Source organism: Centrocercus urophasianus, unplaced genomic scaffold (assembly GCF_019232065.1).
Source record: "Centrocercus urophasianus isolate 14NV4802_14NV808 unplaced genomic scaffold, USGS_Curo_1.0 seq_18, whole genome shotgun sequence".
Taxonomy (NCBI): Eukaryota; Metazoa; Chordata; class Aves; order Galliformes; family Phasianidae; genus Centrocercus; species Centrocercus urophasianus.
In genome coordinates, this window is record NW_024884733.1 from 12,858,068 (window position 1) to 12,877,976 (window position 19,909).

Sequence of the window (19,909 nt, forward strand, 5' to 3'; positions counted from 1 at the left end):
CAATACATGCGCCCACAAGTGGTAGTTCATTAGCTACCATTTGTTTTGAACACTTTACCTTGAATTCCATTCAATCTTCCTTTTTTGGCTGAGATTGCTAAAACCAGGTGTTATCCGCGCGGATACCCAAGAGCTTAAAACATGGAACAGGAGCTGGAATATGGTAAAACTGGCAAGAGCGATACCAATAGTCAGGTTGCTGAAGGAAGCCATTGTTTTTCAGCCTGTGAAGAGAAGAAGTTGTTAATTTCAGTTCATCAACCATTCAACTTAAAGCAGCAGAGTGTCTTTGACAACTAACTTCTCAATGGAAGCACTATTCACTAGAAGTATAAAAGTGTTCCCAGACTTTTTTTTTAATGTAAAAGTTGTAACTTTTTTTTCTTTTTTTTAATGTAGTGTTTTTGCTTGTTTTTAAAGTGCTACCGACAGCACTTCAAAAAGTGACAGTGAAGTCACATAAGCATGGCAGGGATTTTCAGGCCAGCTGAGAAGGTTTCAGTAAGCATCAGCCTCGCTGCAGCTGTACATTTCTCCACTTCACAGAGACAGGGTTTCTCAATTTGCACTTTTGTGCCTAACTGAGGGCTCCTCCTTGCAATATCATGCAGGCAATGCATTCGGGCTTTCTTCTTCTTCTTCACACAAAAGCCTAATCTTTGGACATAGCAAGGAGCTTCCTGTCATCAGAACCAATGATTTCAGGTGCTGGATGGCCTAGCTACTTCATGAGGCCTAAATCAATAGCTAAACAATACCAAACCCAAATGCCAGTCACTAAATGCTTCAGTCATTTCTCATACATCTCCAGCACATCACAAGGCAGACTGGTATTTCCCAGATGTCACAAACATCTGTCACACATTTCCAGTTTGATGTGTGTGAAGTGTTTTATATTCCAAGACTCGCAAAGGCCACAAACTCTTACAAAAGTGAATTTGTATTAAGTTGAACACAAACTGGAAAACACAATCCAAATGGTTTGTTTTAAACTATTTAGATGGCTATTTAGACCATTATTTAGCTGACTGCTGTCACATCTAAAAACAAAATGAAAGCTTACAGGTTAGCATAATTGATATTACTACAACAACCCGGTGGTTAAAAAAAATTTTAAAAAAACATTAAGAAAAAAACTGATAGAATGATATTAAACACTGTTGTCCACATTCACTTCACGTGCATTGTGGAATGAGGGAACATGCATTTGATTTTTGGAATTATATCTGCATTGCAGATGAAAAGAAATGAGCACCAGGGAGAACAAATGAAAGAAAGGAATAAAAGTCCTTTATTTAAAATAGCAACTTGTAAAAAAAATAGGTACAGTCAAGTATGTAGGGTAAATGGTGAGTGAATGTATGGAAACATGTTTTACATTAACACTGAGAAGTCAGCCTACACGCTCCAGGTCTGCAGTGCAACCCAACCCAAACTGCAGTTAAGTGAGCACAGTGAGAAGGTTCAGTCCACAAAGAGCACTTTTACTCCAAATTAAAATTTGAAAGCGTACATGTTGCAATGCACCCTGGTTATCTGATGACCAGTTCTAGCTCAGCAGTGGATTACTCTAGAACATATTGTACTGGAACTTTGGTTTCAAACACTAGTCCATACATGCCATGTTTTCTCAAGCACTTCCATACCATTCTCCCTACATTTCTCCACTGACAAAGAGTACACAAAAAACAAATCAAATTTTATGCAATTTTTAATACTGGAGAGTCTGGGGGCTAAGTCTGATTTTCTAATACTCAGTTTAAAGGAATAGATCAATCACCTCAATTTTATAGCCTCTGATGTAAACCCACTGAGGAGCACTGAGCGACGCCCATTCCAGACTGCGTTCCTGGGGCTGGAACTTTGTTATCACATTATTTAATTTGTAGGAAGTCCTCTCCTACATTCTTTTAACTAGAAGATAACAATTCTCATGCTACTAATTGTATTCACCTGCAATGGCTACGGCAATACCTCTGATTTTCAAAAGCACTGACATAAACATGGCTTTCTTTTGTCCAAAAGTTTTCTCCTGCAGCACCAGCACTCCTCAGCACCTGAAGAGTTCATTAGATAAGTGATATTTCAGTGCATGGCGGGTGTTCATTTTAGTACAGGAGATGATGGAATTAAACAGAAGACTCCCAGCCATTCACTGCAAGAAATGACTTTCAAGGAGTTAACCTTTCTTCTAATCTTTCTTCTATGGACATCGTATGGGGAATTTAGGAAAAAGCAGTCATTGGAAAGTGCGTGCTTGGACTTTAAAGTATGATGTACATACACCTCCCAGCACTTACAGCAGCAGTACAGAAATGGGATGCTGGCAAGGAAGGTACCATGGCAGCAGAGGAGAAACCAGTCGCCTGGTGCCTGGTTGCTCTGACAGATACTCAGAAGAGTTTTGCAATACTGATTTCAGAAGGTGATTTCATACGTGCCTTATCAAAACACTGTTCAAGTGCCAAAGTCCAGGAATAATTCCATATTTTACTTCAGTAAAGTAAAGAATGCTGTGTTTTAATTCACTTCAAGGACCACCTGCAAACACCATGTTTATATGAGACAGAAGAACAGTTCAGCTATAGACTTTTTCTCATATGTCTAAGTTGTTTCCAACTGCGTCCCACTCACCATGAAAATTAAGTGTTGCTTACCACGTTCTGTTTTAAGTAAGAAAAGTCATTCACCTTGCTGAACTAAACTTTATAACTTTAAAAACAAACAAACAAACAAATAAAAAACCCAACCATAATACACTTCTGATTACATATAGTTTCTTTGCCTCAAGGAGAAGAGCCAAAGTTAGGAAATCAAAAGCAGCTTTCAAATATGCTGTGGCTCTCTGCCCCAGTATTTTCTCATAGCATTCCAGCAGAGTCCGACCTGGACACAGAATGGCATGGATTATATATGAGCAGACACTTTATCCCCCAAACTGCACAGTCATTGATTACCATTCAGCCAGCTGATAGTGGGGAGAGTTGGTGTAACTACTTCGCAACACAGGAAAAGAGTAATGTAACAGTGTTGGATCCTCACCATTAGTTACTGAACAGCAGTCTTCTGGCTTACCCAGATTATTGTCTCAACCGCTGAGCTAGACAGTAATTACAACTTCACTCCTGCATTTTTCAAAGTAGACTTCAGATAAATAAATATTATCAAACACTGGAAGCTGACAACAGTGAGGAAGGTGTTAGTCAGACACCACTCTAGCAGCACAGTATCAAACTGTTCTACCGACCCCACTAATTTTGAAAGAGCTAATAACATCACTTTTCAGTCGTACTCAGAAAGAGCTGAAAATACAATCCTTTCATCTGGTATTAATACCACGTGCTATTCCTCACATTCTGTTTCTACTTGAAAATCAAGGAGAGAGGAAAAAAAAAAAAAAACAAAAAAACACAGAAAAGAAAACCATTAAGTAGATATATATAAACTCAGAATGCATTCACCCCCACTATGAAACAATTAGCAACTTCTGATAGCAAGAAGCCAGCACTTACTGAGAGCATAAAGGAGGAGTAGAGTTATCCAGCACCTGTACCATCAATGGCACTCGGCATTTATGTCCTGCTCAGATTGCTGTTCCTCTGCTCACATCAGCCTTTCCCATCAAAACAGTTAAGACACGCTGCCCTGCCACAACCCAGTGTGTAGGCACAGCATGAGACATAAGGCCCACAGCCCTCACCTCTGCCAGGCTGGACTGCAAGACACACAGGATCACTTTCCAAACAAGATAATGTGGTAAAACTGCGAGCAATACCAGGGCATCCCGCTCAGCGCCGTGCTCTCCTGGTCTGGTTAAAGCTCACAGCTCAACCCAACCCTTGTAAACCTTACTATGGTAATTTGCAAAGAACTCTGTGCTACTGCTGACTGTTGGCACACATTATATTAAACCTAATAATAAACCAGCTGCAATGCTCAAGTGTTGTTGGGTCTGAACTGCAGTTTCTACTGCCCTGATTAGCTTGGAACTACATTTGTTAGCTCAGTAGGAAATGCAGGAAATATCCCTACCACATCGCAGCAGAAGAACGGAGACACGAAGAAAAGCAATAACAATCGTAGGTTAAGACATTCCCTGTTCTATGTAAGGACATTTACAGCCAAGCTCCACTTACGGCTATGCTCCGGAGCGCCGTGGCAGCGACCCTATGCGACGCAGTTTGGTACCGAAGCGAGCTACGTGTTGCTATGTCATTTATCAGAAACATCCATCTCCTCACACACTGCAAGAAGTTCTCAGCGGGGAAGAAAGGGGGAAAACAGAGAAGGAAGGAAAGAGAGAACTTCTCGGAGACACGGCGAGCGCAGCCCGAGCGGTCCCGAGGCGCGGCACCGAAGCCCCGCAGGAACGCGCGAGCAGCGGCCCGGGGCCGCGTTACCTCGGAGTGCGCCCAGCCGGGAGCGGCGGGACTCCGCGGGCGGGGGTAAGGGCAGGGGCAGGGCCGGCCCGAGCAGAGGGCAACGCTGCTGTCGGCCGCGGGAGAAAGACGTCCGCTGCGCTCCGCGCTACCACGGCCCCCAGCGCCGCCGGCTGCGGCCCGCGGGCTGGGGGCGGCCCCGTGCGGGGCGGTCGCCGAGAGAGGGAAGGAAAGAGTAACGGAGGGAGGGAGCCGCCGCGCAGCCCGGCAGGGGTGGGGACGAAGGGACTGAGCTGCGCCGCCCCTGCGCCTTTACCTCCGCTTCGTAGCCTCCGTCCACTCGTCCTCGCCGGCTAACGGAGCCGGGAGGGGAGACAGAAGACGAGTGAGAGCCCACTTTTCCCGGCCCGCCGCACCTGAAAGCGGGGCTACCGGGGCCGAGCTGCAGCCGTGCCTCTCGGCGGCGGCGAGACCAGCCCTTCCCGCACGGGATGCTCGGGTTACGGCAGGCGCAGCCTTAAAGCGGCCGAGCCGCCACCTGCCTCAGGGCTCCGCCAGGGGAGTGCGGCTTCCCCGACCCCGGAGCCCACGGCGAACCGCGCCCGCGGGAGGCGGCGCCGACGGGCACCGCGGATCGGGGCGCGGCGGCGGCTGCGGTAGCGGCTGGGTGCGGGCACACCGCAGCGCCCGGAGCGGGGCCAGCAAGCACCGCCCCACCGCGGTGGCATTGCCGCGCCGAGCCAAAACCCGACGCGAACCGGAACGGCCGCACCGCTCGCCGTCAGCTGCGGGGGACGGCCGCACCGCAGCCTCCCGCCCTGGGGCTTCCCGACAGCACCACGCCCGCCCCGCCGAGCGCACTCACCGCCTCTCCGCCGCGCTGGACTCTGGACCCCAAATTCTGCTACTAAATGCGCGGGGCTGAGAAAGGCTTACGTGTCGAGGGAGGAAAAAGGGCTGCTACGCAGAGCGTTTCGCCCTTCCATAGAATTCCAGCCACCGCGCCTTTCTCTAGACCTGCCGCCGAATATATTTCATGGGAAAAATGCTCCTCGACCGCGCCGTGCGTATGAAGGGTGCAGTACCCGTGATCCTGGGTTGTGCAGAGTGCAGGTACTGCTGATACTTGCTGGTTTTGAAATCAGATGCTCCGATTTTGCTTAAATTATTATTCACTTTGCATCTTTGAGCCGTTACATTGTATTTATTAAAAAATAGAAAATCAAAGCAAAATTGCATTAACAAAATTAAACACTGAAGATTGATGGACTTGGTTAACTTCTCCCAGGAAATGGTAAATCTTACCAAGCAGGAAACAAAATGCTCAAAATTGTTTCCTTTTGAAACCTTCATCAAATGCATCCTAAACCACTCCAACTTCCATTTTCCAGCAAGGATGCCTGATCTTTAAGATAAAAAATGTGTAAGTTCTCTCAACGAACATAACTTTAAAGGTATTCAGATGTAATTGCAACAGGATCAGCTGCCGTTGCCCAAGAAACCATCTATCCCAGCTGTGCTTGTTAATTTCTCTTGCAAGATGTCTCTCATAGCAGGAATACAAAGGCTCAAAGACAGAACCGAAACTGACATTGCCTACTGGAAACCCGTAGGAGGTGGGCAGGGCACATCCCCAGCACCTGTACTTGTTTAAAGCTTAATCCATTGCTGAACAAATAAATCAACCGCCAGGTAAGAATTTGTGTAAAGATCCGGACTGCTGAGGCTTGACTTCAGCTGGACTTGTGTCCTACGGCTGACTGACTCTGGCAGCACTTTGGTAACAAAATTCCACATGACATACTCAGCTGAACAAAGCAGGAGATCTTAATCCTGCTTCCAACCTTCTTCCAGCATCAAACAGATGGACAAACAAAGACAGCAATAGCACGTACACACAATTTCTTAATGAAATTGGGATTTAAAAAGCTCTCATATTTTACTCTGTTGTATCAGTTTATTCTTCACATAGTGGAATATTTCAACCTGCCCTCTATTACGTATATCTGGGGCTTCTGATGAAACAGAATAAACAACAAAGCCAAAGAACAGCATGGTGGGATCTTAAACCACTTTCATAATGGCAAACTAGAAAAGCCCAAAGAGAATTTTCTTCAAAAATTCACTTTCCAATGAGCAGGCCTCAATTTTTGCTTAGCCCTGTATCACCAAATTTAAAATTTATTTGTACATATCCTATATGTGCTTCTTTGTACGTATTTTGTACGTACTTTGTACATACCTTCCCCTTCCTAAGCAAAATGACTGCAATAACCATATTCCATTCAAATGAGCAGCGGGACTCTGGGGTGACCAAAAATCTGTGGCACCAGCAAAGGCAGCAGTGGCTGTTCTCAAGCCCACAGGGACACATGGAGAGGCAGGTCTGGCAAAGACTCTCTGCTTACAGCTCACAACCAGAAGCTCTGACCAACGAGATCTAGTATATTTTTCAGCCTTGTCTTAAGGTGTTCTTTCTCCCAGCTGCCTGAGGTCATGATTGCTGTAGCAGAGCACAACAATTAAAGGAGGTAATTGTTTAATATGCCAGCTTGTGACCTGGAGGCTATTCCATCAAAGTGTGGTAGTACTAGCAGCAGGATAAAGCAGGCAGATGAGCATGGTAGTGTCTTAATCTGAACAGATAACTCTGCCAGACCACCTATCAGAGTTTTAAACCTCAAAATAAGTCATCACCTACAGAGTTAGGAAGCATCTACAAGACAAGCCAGACACTCCCCAGACCTCTACATCAGGCCTGTGTAGTACACATCTTACCAAATAGTTCCTTTGGCCCAGCACAGTGTGTGGGTGAAACTTGTCTGACCTGTCTCGCTGCTTGCACCTTGGCCCGCAATGAGCACTGTCAAACACCAGAACCAATGCTGTCTCTCAACAGCCACATGTGCTTTGTTGAGCAAAGCTGACTGGAAAGCTGACAGATGATGATGCACTGAGAATTCCTGGCTGGCAACTGCTCTCCCTGTGGGATCTCTCATCCTTCTGACAAAAAGGATTTACAGATAAAAGAGAACCGGCTAAGGAGGTACAAAAGCATTGCAGCAGAAGGAAAAGCTGTATGCATGTTTAAATATGGCTACTGTGTGCTCAGGCTAACTTACTTTTGTTATTTGTTCTCTTTATCAGCTAGAAATATCCTGCAGGAATATTCTGAGCATTGCCTATACATTTGGAATTGGATGTTACTGCATACCTTCAGCAGCTTCAACTTGGATGTCCTACGTCCACGCAAACCCCAAGAAGTATTCTGTGCAAACATACTATGCCAGTACTGCATGGGCAAGGAAACTCCAACAAAAATCAAGAGAGTAAATTTACACTCTCATAAAGTGTTGCATGAATCACAGAATATCCTGAGTTGGAAGGATCAGAGTCCAATTCCTGCCTCCAGACAGGACCCAAACCCTATGTCCGAGAGTGCTGGCCAAAAGCTTCCTGAACTCATGCAGGTTTGGAGACATGCCCACTGTCCTCAGGTGCAGACCCTGTTCCTAACACCCACCTGCCCCTCCACAGCACAGCTCCATGTTATTCCCTTCGGCCCTGTCACAGACAGCAGAACTCAGCACTGCCCCTCTGCTCCCTCTGTGCAGCCGCCACGAAGCCTCCCTCAGCCACTGCTCTGGGCTGAGCAAACGCAGGGATCTCAGCTGCTCCACACATGCCTTGACCTCCAGACCCTTCAACATCTTTGTAGTCCTTCTCTGGATGCTCTCTAATAGCATTCCATCCTTCTTACATTCTGGCATCAAAACCTGCCCACAGTGCTTACAGAGGTGAGGTTGCACAGCACAGAGCAAAACAAGACAGTCCCTCCCCCACCCCCCCACCCCCCCCTTGCTCAGTGGCAGTGTTGGTCCTGATGTACACCAGGGCACAACTGTCCCTGTTGGCTGCCAGCACATATTGCTGACTGATATTCAATGTGCCATCAGCCAGAAACCCCACACCTCTTTCTATGGAGCTGTTCTCCAGCCTCTCATCCCCCAGTCTGTACACATATGCAGGACTGCCCTGTCCCAGGCACAGAATCTGGTACTTGCTCTTGTTAAACTTCATGCAGCTCCCTAATTTGCCAAGATCTGTCTGCAAGGCTTCTCTATCCTTGAGGGATTCAACGGCTCCTCCCAATCTAGTGTTATCCACAAATTTACTTAGTACACCTTCCTGTCCAGCATCCAAGTCACTGATGAACTCGCAGCACAACTACTCACAGCACTTGCACCAGGAGGCCCGCAGCTGCATATAGTGCACCTGTTATTTGCATTGGAAATACACTACCCAAAGGGTGGGATAAACAGTAACCATAGTAGTGCCATAGCCAACTGGCTGCTATACATCTTACACGCAGTTTTATCACTCCCTTTGCGGTTGCCCCAATAATCGTAACTGTCAAGAGGTTTCCCAATAACAAACTAAAACTTCTGGAGCCAAGCTTCAGCTAGGAAAGGAAGTAAGGGCAACAGAGTTGCTAAACAGAGGTGTAGCATAGAGATAAAGGAACAGGGGACAAGAAAAATAAATCGTTTTCCATCTTCATGTAAGAGCAAATATGCTGAAAGAGCATTGGAAAAGCAGGGAAGACATGGGGGTACTACAGTAACATTTGTAGGTAACAGCATTCTGTTAGTTTCAGTTGAATCCTCTTATTTACGCTACCTAAGAGAAAAAAAATGGACTCTTCCTTTCATCCATGCAACAAAACCTCTTGGTTACACTGATGATCTTAAGCTTCATGCCAACTAGCTAAAAAATTCAACAAATGAAGAACAAATCTGGCTGAAGTGGAGTGGATCTGCTAAGATGGGGTGTCAAAGGAAAGTAGCAGCTCATCTTCAGCCAAGTTTTACGCACCTGTTCCTTATCCTTCTCCTGTAACTGACAAACAGAGTGACACTCCAGGTATGGCAGAAATGTGTTGTCAGATGATGGCTTGTATCTCCTACTAAAATCTGAGAGGTGACAATGAATAGAAAACCCCACGGCACCTTTCTAAGTATGCCTGTTATTTCAAAACTGTGTTGTCTCAGAGCTGAGCTTGCCTCTGCAGAGTATGAAATTTTTATCACAGCCACCATACTGAAAAGTGAGGCATATGTGAGAAAGCACAATACTTCCAGAGCAGCTGAAAACTATTTTGGTTCTGGCTTTGAACTTAGGACATAACTAACCTTTCCATCTGAATTAAGAGTAGAATCTTAACATTTAAAGCACAAACTGATCAGTTTATGAAATAAATTATATAATGTGGTGCTGTAGCAGCAATGGATTGAATTCAGTAATCTAAGAAGAGCTTAAATTTATTTTCATCTTAGGAAATCTACCTGTCAGCAGCAGGAGATATTCCCAGAGAATCAATTATACATGTAAGCAAAAAAAATTGTGGAGATGAAGGGATGTATGAAAGAGCAAGCACAATTCTCCCTTCACAATGTTGTGAATCAAGAGCAACTGCACTGAAGCCAACAGTTAGACAGGTGTGAGTGAGAAAAGAGCCAACTCCATTGTACGAAAATTGTTCAGGCCACCCCTGGAGCGTAATCACAGTAACTGTAGGCAGCTAATGTTACAGCATTTAATATAGACAACCCATGGCTGAAAAGACACTGAAAAGAAAGGACCTAAATTTGGTGTTAGCTAAAATAGCTGAAAAATGAGAGGGAAATGGTGATTGCAAATCAGAAAAAAAGATGCCATTTAAAAAACACCACAACTCCTCCTACCCCACGCCCCAAAAAACAAAAAATTCATAGAGAAAACACACTGTTTCTGTATACTTCCCCCACATACGCTCTGCATGTTCCCAGTTAATAGTTACCGAGCTGCATTGCCTGAAAAAAAGTACAATATCTACTCTTTCCAAACAGCACGTTTTGTACATCGATGCATGCTGTGTTATACACACTCAGATTTGAGTACCATAGAATGTAAATCTTACCTTTCCAGCACAGGTCACTATATCATTTCTTGAGACGTATTTGAGTAACAGTATATTAAACAATATCTTAGTTTTCCCCTGCACTAGTTTACTTCCTCTAAACACACTCTCCCTTTTCCATCTCAGATCAGTTAATTCAGCTCTCCTAGCTCCAGTCACCTCTCCATTTGAAACAGCATTTCTGACAGCAGTACTTACTCTCAGTGCTCAAACAAAGGCTTGTTCTGGAAAGCTGTCTGGTCGCTAACCTCTTCCCGTATCTCAGCCACCCTTCTTCAGTTTTTCTTCCAGTTTTTCTGTCTTCTCCATTTATTTCTCAACACACACTGCCTCCTTCCTTTAGTTAACCTCACCTGCAGCATTACCCTCTCTACTGGCGTTATTGTCCCAAGTATAACCATCCAGAAGCTACTGAGGACCTGCAAAATGGCGTATGGTGAGTTTATCGTCCTGCAGTACAAACCGCTACGCTGACACATCATGTCAGCATTATGAAAAAACATCAAACTGCATTACACCAACTCTTTTTTTTCCTCTTTTCTTTCCTGCTTTATCCTCTGTTTTCTCTCCCCTTTTCCTTTTCTGTCACAGTATTTTTTTCTATCGCTATTGGCCTCACACTCCTCCATGCGTTTTCTTCCCCCGATGTGCCCAAAAGACACATCTGAGCAATGAAGTAATAAAGGCAGCACTGCAGCTTTGTCACTTATGCCCTTTAATAAACAATGCTGCACCTGGATGCACCCTTAGGATCAGCAAACTAAGGGTGCAGAAAGCATTCAATTCCCAAAGGCTTAACCTAGAGAGCTCTGAAATTAATGCTACTTCTTGGTTCCCTAATCCACGAGATGAAGCACACTGAAAGCAGCAGGAGGAAGCCTGAGATCATTCAAGACTATTTTCTTTGCATGCATATATTTCCTTCTGCATTGTGATAGCTGAGGCTCTTAGCAACAAGAGCACTGTGGAATGGGGTAGTGACTGGAATTTGGTGATGTCAGAACAGCAGAAAATGGGAGATGTATTTTGTAATGGCATGCGATTGAAAAGCATGAAATTGGAGCCAAGCAGCACTACAACCAAGCAAATTATTTCCCAGCCATTCAACATGCAAAGGGTCAGAAAGCAATGCCTCTTTAATAGGCAGGCTGTTAATTAAAATTAGCATAATTTAAGTAGAGAATAAAACCACGTTTTCACCTTAGGTATTCTACTGTAAATGACAGCATCAGATACTCAGAAGCAGCACATCAGGTAATGAGGGAGAATGCACACTTGGGAGACTATCACTCATCTGCATGCTAAAAGCAGCTTCTAAGCCTCTCGTAGATCAGCCTCAGCTTTGGCACATGCCATAGCAGCTGCCCTGCATCCAATGAGGCCTTTTTCAGAATGTACCATGGTGCAAAACGATTGGTTTATAATGTATCTGACATTAAAATATCTTTAATCTGAAAATGCTATGTAGTTTCTTCAGACAATACAGCTCCTCCCAAATATTTTGGTCAATTTTTAAGATTTTACAAAAGCATATCTACCATCTTCCCTGAGTTTTCCACCCTTTGCTAACCTGTGAGTCTTGAGGAAATGAAGGAAAATTTCTCAGCAGCACAAAGAAATAACAAAACCTCCTGCAGACATATTACTTATGCCTAAATGCTATTGAAATCCATTTTTAAAATCCTGAATAAATTTAAAAAAAAAACAACAAAAAAACATTTTCTACATGGTTTGCTAATACAATATTGAAAAATATTTACAATTACTGTAAACTTTTCAGAAAACAACATGATATTTAAATTGATCTCTTACATATTAAAACTTTTAAATTTCTTTTTGGGTAGTAAATACTCATGGGTATAATATATTGCTTCTAAAGGAAGTATACTTTATGACCTAAATGTACCTGTTTCAAAGCTCCAGAATGTACTATTCTTTATTTTTTGCTGATAATATTTTTTTTGCAAAAATCCTGCTTGTGGAATTGTTAATGCTGTAATTTTATAGAATCATAGAATCACAGAATGGCCTGGGTTGAAAAGGACCACAATGATCATTCATTTAAAACAAATTTGTATTGGCACTCTTACCAATTATGAGCTTCTTACCTAGAGTTTAATTCTTAGTTTCCATTGCTACCAGCAGGTTTATAGATTTTCCTTCTGTCTACAGCCTGGATCTGCACATTATTTCAAACAAGTCCCTGTGCAGTTCTGGTCACGTGAAGGAGCTCGTGCTCTGTAACTCACCAATCTCTCATCTAAACAGCAGCCCTGGTAAGAAAGATATAAAAAGAGAAGAAACATTGGATTTACATCATTTCATGCTGAAACACAGAACTAAAGCTTTCCTTTCAGACCCAGAGTGGAAAGTTTTTAGGCCTCCGTTTCCACTGGTGCTATTCAAACACCATAAACATCTTTACAGACAAGCAGCACTCACTCTGGTCAACTTACTCAGATATCTACAAATATTAGGAAAGAAATTGAATTTAAAATACATAGATAATAAATAATGAGTTAAGAAAACAGGAAAAATAATCTAATTGTCTATGTAATATGTGTAAGTAAAGCTAAGGTGGAAGTGTCGACATAAAACATACTATGCATACATTGTAAGTGAGTTCAAAAGGTCTCTGTGAATTGCAGCAAATACACCATAATGTAATTGTATACAATGCCATTTTTCTGGAAATTTAATATTCACCAATGACAACACCACTCTTTCTGTCCAGCATTGTACATTTTTTCTTGTTTTACTGCTCATATACACACTTTGCTACAATGGTACTACCGGATTTCATAAATTTCGGCTACATTTCGGCACTTGTTCACTTGATTTGTGGAGTTACAGGTGTTACACATCTGGAGCTCCTCTGGCAATGTCTTCTTTCTTCTTTCCACATAAAAACTATGCGGAAACTATGCCCAGCAGAAACAATAGCATCCCACTGACAGAAAGAGCCTTCACATTACACTCTTGGCTGGGTAAGGAGCTGGTTGGAGGGCCGGGCACAGAGAGTGGTGGTAAATGGAGTCAAATCCAGCTGGCGACCGGTTGTGAGTGGTGTTCCCCAGGGGTCGGTGCTGGGGCCTGTCCTCTTCAATATCTTTATTGATGACCTCGATGAGGGCATCGAGTGCACCCTCAGTAAATTCGCAGATGACACCAAATTGGCTGGAAGTGTGGATCTGCCTGGGGGTAGCGAGGCCCTACAGAGGGATCTGGACAGGCTGGAGAGCTGGGCGGAACCCAATGGGATGAGTTTCAACAAGGCCAAATGCCGGGTCCTGCACTTCGGCCACAACAACCCCAGGCGACGCTACAGGCTTGGGGCGGTGTGGCTGGAGGACTGCGTAGAGGAAATGGACCTGGGGGTATTGATTGATGCTCAGCTGAACATGAGCTGACAGTGTGCCCAGGTGGCCAAGAAGGCCAATGGCATCCTGGCTTGCATCAGAAACAGTGTTGCAAGCAGGAGCAGAGAGGTGATTGTTCCCCTATATTCAGCACTGGTGAGGCCGCACCTCGAGTACTGTGTCCAGTTTTGGGCCCCTCACTGCAAGAAAGATATTGAGGCCCTGGAACGTGTTCAAAGGAGGGCAACAAAGCTGGTGAGGGGTCTGGAACACAGGCCATATGAGGAGAGGCTGAAGGAGCTGGGAATGTTCAGCCTGGAGAAGAGGAGGCTCAGGGGAGACCTCATTGCTCTCTATAACCTCCTGAAGGGAGGTTGTAGTGAGCTGGGGGTCGGCCTCTTCTCTCGTGTCATTAGTGATAGGACCAGGGGGAATGGCTTCAAGCTACGGCAGGGGAGATTCAGGCTGGACATGAGGAAGTATTACTTTTCAGAAAGGGTGGTCAGGCACTGGAACGGACTGCCCAGGGAGGTGGTGGAGTCACCGAGCCTGGGGGTGTTCAAGGAAAGTCTGGATGTAGTGTTGAGGGACATGGTTTAGTAGGAGCTATTGGGAATAGGTGAACGGTTGGACTGGGTGATCTTTTAGGTCTTTTCCAACCTTGGTGATTCTATGATTCTATGATTCTATGATCCCAGCTATCCTGGGCAGCAGGACCTCGATGTTCCAGCCCCAAGGCCCACACACACACTGTGCCACACACAGGTCAGGGACGTTGTGGTCGCCCTGCACTCCACGTGCACACAGCAAGCGCTCGACTCACTGCACACAGCACTACATGTGCACCACGTTCAGAACTCAGAACATCTGATCATCACAAATGTAGGCCATCTGGGCACTAAACAAAATGCTTATTTGTCAAATTATCCTAAAGAAAATACAAGAAGCCAGGCAATACACTGCTTTTCGCATAATTAATCTTTGTTTAAAAAAAACACAAAAATTACATCTCCTTAAAACAGGGACATCTTACATTTGTACAGCACCTGTCCCAGTAATTCCTGCATACTGCTACAATAAAAAATAATCTGGAAGAGAACACATTCCCCATCCATGCTGTGGAAGTTGCAAGGATCACGGCTTCTGCTGATGCTGATCTTGACTACCAAAACAAACACATGGGGAAGGGAATTCCAGAGCCAGGAATTTCTCCATGTTTTGAACACGGAGAACAAATTTTGAACAAATTGTTCTTCCCATGGATGGGACTTCTGAAAGGTGACTGCCATTTACCTGATGGTTTCTCAATTAGATGCAAAACAAAAAAAAATATTTCAGTGCATGAACACACTCTTGGCATGGCTAACTCCTGTGTAAAAACTGCTGGCATCTCCAATCATACCAGTCCTCAGATACAAAGGTCCAGAAGAAAAGAAAACATAATTTGTCTTCAAAGTGTTTTTAAAATAATATGAAATCACATGCAAGATCTCTATTTTGAAATTCTACTTTTTAAACTTGTCTTTAATCCAGCATTAATAAATCAGGAGCTACCATGACATCTCCTGAGTGCTTTCACAAGCATAAGTTTTACTTCTTTTCAGTCATACACTAATAGTCAGTCAGCAAAATACTTAACATAACTCCTTAGCTCTAAGCAATTGTCTCATTAACATTGTTTAATTCACAACAACAGGAACGGACCAACCCTCATGGCACATGCACTAAATTCACAATAGTTGATGCAAATTGTGTACAATTTCCCAATTCATTTATTCGTTGAGAGAACAACATTATGCATCTGAGGTTGATGGGAAAAAAAAAAAAAATTACCTGTTTTTAAACGGTGTATTGATTACATAATTGAAGACTTAAAATGTAGTGCAGAAGGCAAGTTATCTTGTTTTATTTGGATTGTTAACTGTGAGAGCTTTTCATTAATAGTTTGTCTGGACTTCACATCTTACATGTTTGTAACAAAACAGAAAATAGCAAAAGAAGGAATGGCAGATTCCAAATTTTTAATATATTGTCTTACAACATCAATACACAGGCTTGTACAAACTAAAATACTGAGGTAACTTGACCAGTCTTTATAAACCTACAAAGAATTCAATTTCCATGGAGAGCTCATGAAGTCATTACACTAAATGGCCTCTAACAGGGTCTGGACCAATCCCCAGACCTCCAGCCATACCTGGCAGCATCCCCAAACAACAGTCAATAAATGACATTTTAAAATATAACTGTAAAGACACAAGAAAAAGGGGAGGGAGAGAAATGAGAACCAAATACAGCATAGAACAAAACCAGAGCACATCATCTCTTCCTTCTTTATATGACCTCTTTTTTTTTTTTTTTTCCATTCCCAGCTCCAGTATTTTTACTAATTCAATGCCAGATCTTCAGAAATTTTAACAGCTCAGAAATGTTCCCTCTTTCAACTCAGGAACTCATCCTTACTGTGGAGAGCATCACACTTCATATCTGCATAAGCAGGGGAAGAAGAGAGCATAAAAGGGTGAGAAACATTTTTCTAAAACCCGAACATGCTGAGGGCAGAGTACTGGAACCTACAAACAGACCTGAGATGCCAGCAGTGTCATCCAAGTACCAATTTCCAAGTACCTCTGAGAGGAGGAAGAATATGCTGATGCAAACTGATGGATGAGGTCATGGATAAGGCTGTCTCCCTCTACCAGCAGCATTAGCAATGGCCAAATTTCTCCTGGCAGCAAGGATCCAAAGAAAGCAAAGCAAATGTGTGCCCCCACATTCTGCTCACAGATCCATCACTGGAACTCACCAGTTTTAATGAAGCAGGAAACGTGCAGGGAATCCTACAACCTCACCACCGAGTATGCTGCAAATTCCTTTTTACATTATGAGCAGACTTGAAGATTTATTTTCAGGAAGGTAGTATCAGACTCCATACTTATTTTTAGGAATATAAATATACACAAAGAAGCAAGGAGGAGTAGGGAGGGACTTATTTGTCCAGGCTGAGCAGCCAGAGGCACCCAGTGAACTCCAGGCTGCTCAGTACTTCTGAGCTGTGAAACAATAGCCTCTTTCTCCCAACACTTTGAATAGATCAAAGAACACGAGTTTACATTATGTTTCAGGACCGCTCCCTAAGTGTACTGCCCAGTAATCAGGGCAAGCTGCAGTATGCACTTTTGGTGCTGTATACCACTAATGCTCATGCTTCCTAAAACCACATTCAGAACACATTCACGCTGCTACCAAATGTGGGGTCATTGGAGCAATGCTGGCTCGCTGGTGTGCTGTCAGACCGGGCTGATGGGACATCTGGTAGCAGCGCACCTCGTGCCTAGCACAGAAAAACATTTTCCCTACAAATTGCTACTTTGATTGCAAACTCATAGGTGGTACTTTGGCCCAAAGAGACTTCCATAAGCTGCCTCTTCCCTCCTCGCCCATTCCCACAGCCCACATACAGAAACTTGTCACAGCCAGAAAGGAAATCTGGGTATTTCTCAAGAAATGTAAAATCTGCAGGCAGCTGCAGGGAAGGATACCTTCCTTATTTAGCTGTAAGCTAACAACCACTTTGTTGTCTGCCACCGATGCACACTACTGGAAATCAAAATGGAAAGAATGGCAAATGTGAATGGGAGAAAGAAGGCAATTTAATTCAGAGAATTAATCTCATTATTTGAGAGATTTTGTTCCAGCTTTTCAGGCAGTGGCATCAAGCACTGTTCAACTGTTTGCAAATGTTTTTTCTTTGTGTTTAAATAAATGGGAACCATCTTAAATATATATGAGAAACATTGTCATGCCAGGAAGCACAGTACTAACTGTAAAGTGAACATACAGATGTTATTGATCCCAAATACTAATCAGGACTTCTAAGATTGCGTTACTATAATTGCAATGATAGCAGCTTTTTAAGTTTCTGACTCACGAAAAAGTAAAAGTAAACTCAGTCCAAACAAAGTAGCTGAAAGTAACTGCAGCTAAAAGGGATGCATTTTGCCAGACTGACTCTGATACACCCTGATACTGCCATTAAATGAGCACATCTCTCATTTGGACACTGACCAGCTGCCTGCTCCGCCTTGTCCCCAGCTCCTGCACAGCACTCTAGTCTACAACCTTAACAATCCCTGCTCTTCCCAACAGCAGAATTTGTCACAACATCCATGATGCTGGTATTGTTCTAAAGTCTTCCAGACACAGCTCTACAGTTCTAGCATGAGAAAAGATTGATTAGGAACCCAGTCAGAAGTTCTTTCTCTAATCGGACAACATATTTAGATACATAACATGACTGAGGTTTAACATGATAAAGCATTCCATAGGGCGATCTTTCCAGTGGCAAAGCCTGGCTGACAGGTTCCTGCCCTTTTCCTCACCCAACCTCAAACTGTTTTGGTAGTTTACCTCCAGTTGTGCTGCTGGAGATGTTCGTAGAGCTGCATTCTCGCTCAAAACACAGCAAAATGACTGCACTTAAGAAAACAAGTGCAAGAAGTATGTGTGGGGCATGTTCCCTGGGGCTGGCAGGAATCTCCTGAGCAAGCCTTCTAGTCTGAAAATTTTTGTTGTAATGTAATATCATTAAACTCCAGGAATGCTGTATGAAGATTCTGTCCAGAGTCACTTCATCTACTTACCCTACCTGTAAGTTACTTTGGAGTAAAAAATCACAGACTGAACAACCTGAAAAAACCTCATCAAATGGACAAGGAATTTAGAAGATACTTATCTAAGAAGGCACCAAAAGCAAAATACCATCTGAACAACACAAGTACTTCATTTTCCTATTTAATTAATTTTATATTCATAATACTTCTTATGCCTACTTCTAGAACTTATCATTAGAAGGAGAAATGAAGCAATCAAAGTGCCAGTTAAGAAAGCATGAACACAAGGTGTACTTTAGTTGCTGGAAAAGAGTTTCTTGGAGACATGCACCAAATGTACCAGTAAGAATATTCCACAGAGAATATTCACACACAAAAAGGACAGCAGCATGTTTTTCTTTATACAGTAGTAAATAGGAAAAAAAATGCAATACCATTTTTTTTAAATCTATTTTTTCCTACCCGTGAGATTCAAAGTTTTCTTTTGGATAACAGCAATCAGTTACATAGAATGAATGTGAATAATTTCTCCTTCAGTAACAAAGTTCAAAGGTACTTTCTGCATATGCAGCAGAAGTACTGGAAAGAGCCTTTGCAATTACTGCACTGACATCACTTTCTGACATATTATTTCAGGGCGACTGTACTGCTTCTCTCACACAAATAGGTTCTGCATTCAGTGGCAGCATTTTTCATTTTACAATCTTGAAAAAAACTGTTGTCTGTCACTAACTGTGGTCTTCCGTGTAAAAGTCCCATACCTCACCTGCTTCACATCATTTAGTCAATGTGACCACAATGTGCTAAACTTCAGGAGAGTTGCTGCTTTCTGTTATCAACTTTCACATGCATACTCAATGCTGAGACAAAGCATTCTCAAGGCACTTGGACAAGGAACTGATGACTGCGTGTGCAACACAGCCAAATGGAGAGTAACCTGCCCGCCCCATCTATTGAGCTACTTAACTCCTAGAGGACTAAGCCTGCTATTTCCCTGCTCCAGGACACTGACTGTAAGCAGGGAGTTGCTGCGATATGAAAGAATGCAAACACAGTGGGGAAAAAAAGTCCTACTGAAAAACAAAAGACATAATTAGCAGTGTTACACTGCAGATGATACCTCTACAGGCTCACTCTACTCAGTTTTCAAAAAGAATAAAAGAAATAAAACATCTGAAAGCTTTAGGTTTGCAGCTTGCAGATTGCCTATTCAGTCTTTAAACAGTTATTTTAACTGGCCTCACCAAACTCTGACTCTTCCCTCAAGCTTTGCAATCAGTTGCTTCTTGAAAGCTATATCTGGTATTCAGCAGAATTCCCAATGACTAAAACTTCCAGCACTTGTCCTAGGAGTCTGTTGTTACCTTTCTAGACTCCCTGAAACCTCAGCATCTTTGCTTTGTATCCAAGCAATCATCAGATTCTCAGTTTCCTAGTCCAAGGAACAGGTATGTATCACTCTAACCTTTTCCTCTTGTTTCTAAACAACTTGCTCGACCAACCAACCAACCAAATAAATAAATCTTCCAATTTTACCAGGCTTAGAACAGTTTTTAATGAATTTCACCAAAACATCCTCACAGAGATATTCAGCATAGA

At 43.2% G+C, this 19,909-nt stretch overlaps 1 protein-coding gene and 1 long non-coding RNA gene across 11 annotated transcripts in view; one reads left to right on the forward strand and one right to left on the reverse strand.

Annotated features, from left to right (window-relative positions):
- Positions 1–19,909, reverse strand: part of LOC122161060 (TLC domain-containing protein 4-B-like) — a 43,090-nt gene that overhangs the window by 21,787 nt on the left and 1,394 nt on the right. The window contains exons 2-4 of one of the 9 annotated variants that reach the window (XM_042820168.1): positions 12,447–12,611; positions 10,537–10,757; positions 59–224 (exon numbers count right to left, since the gene is read on the reverse strand). In XM_042820168.1, coding sequence (XP_042676102.1) covers positions 59–213 — 155 coding nt within the window. In that variant the 5' untranslated portion in view covers positions 214–224; positions 10,537–10,757; positions 12,447–12,611. The other 8 variants (XM_042820162.1, XM_042820166.1, XM_042820161.1 and 5 more) reach the window with 8 other exon arrangements.
- LOC122161061 lies at positions 5,212–7,729 on the forward strand. Of its 2 annotated transcripts, XR_006169069.1 has the most exons (3): positions 5,212–6,071; positions 7,279–7,425; positions 7,527–7,729. It is a non-coding gene; the product is annotated as an uncharacterized LOC122161061 (long non-coding RNA). The 2 variants fall into 2 exon arrangements; XR_006169068.1 differs by having other exon boundaries at positions 5,212–7,425.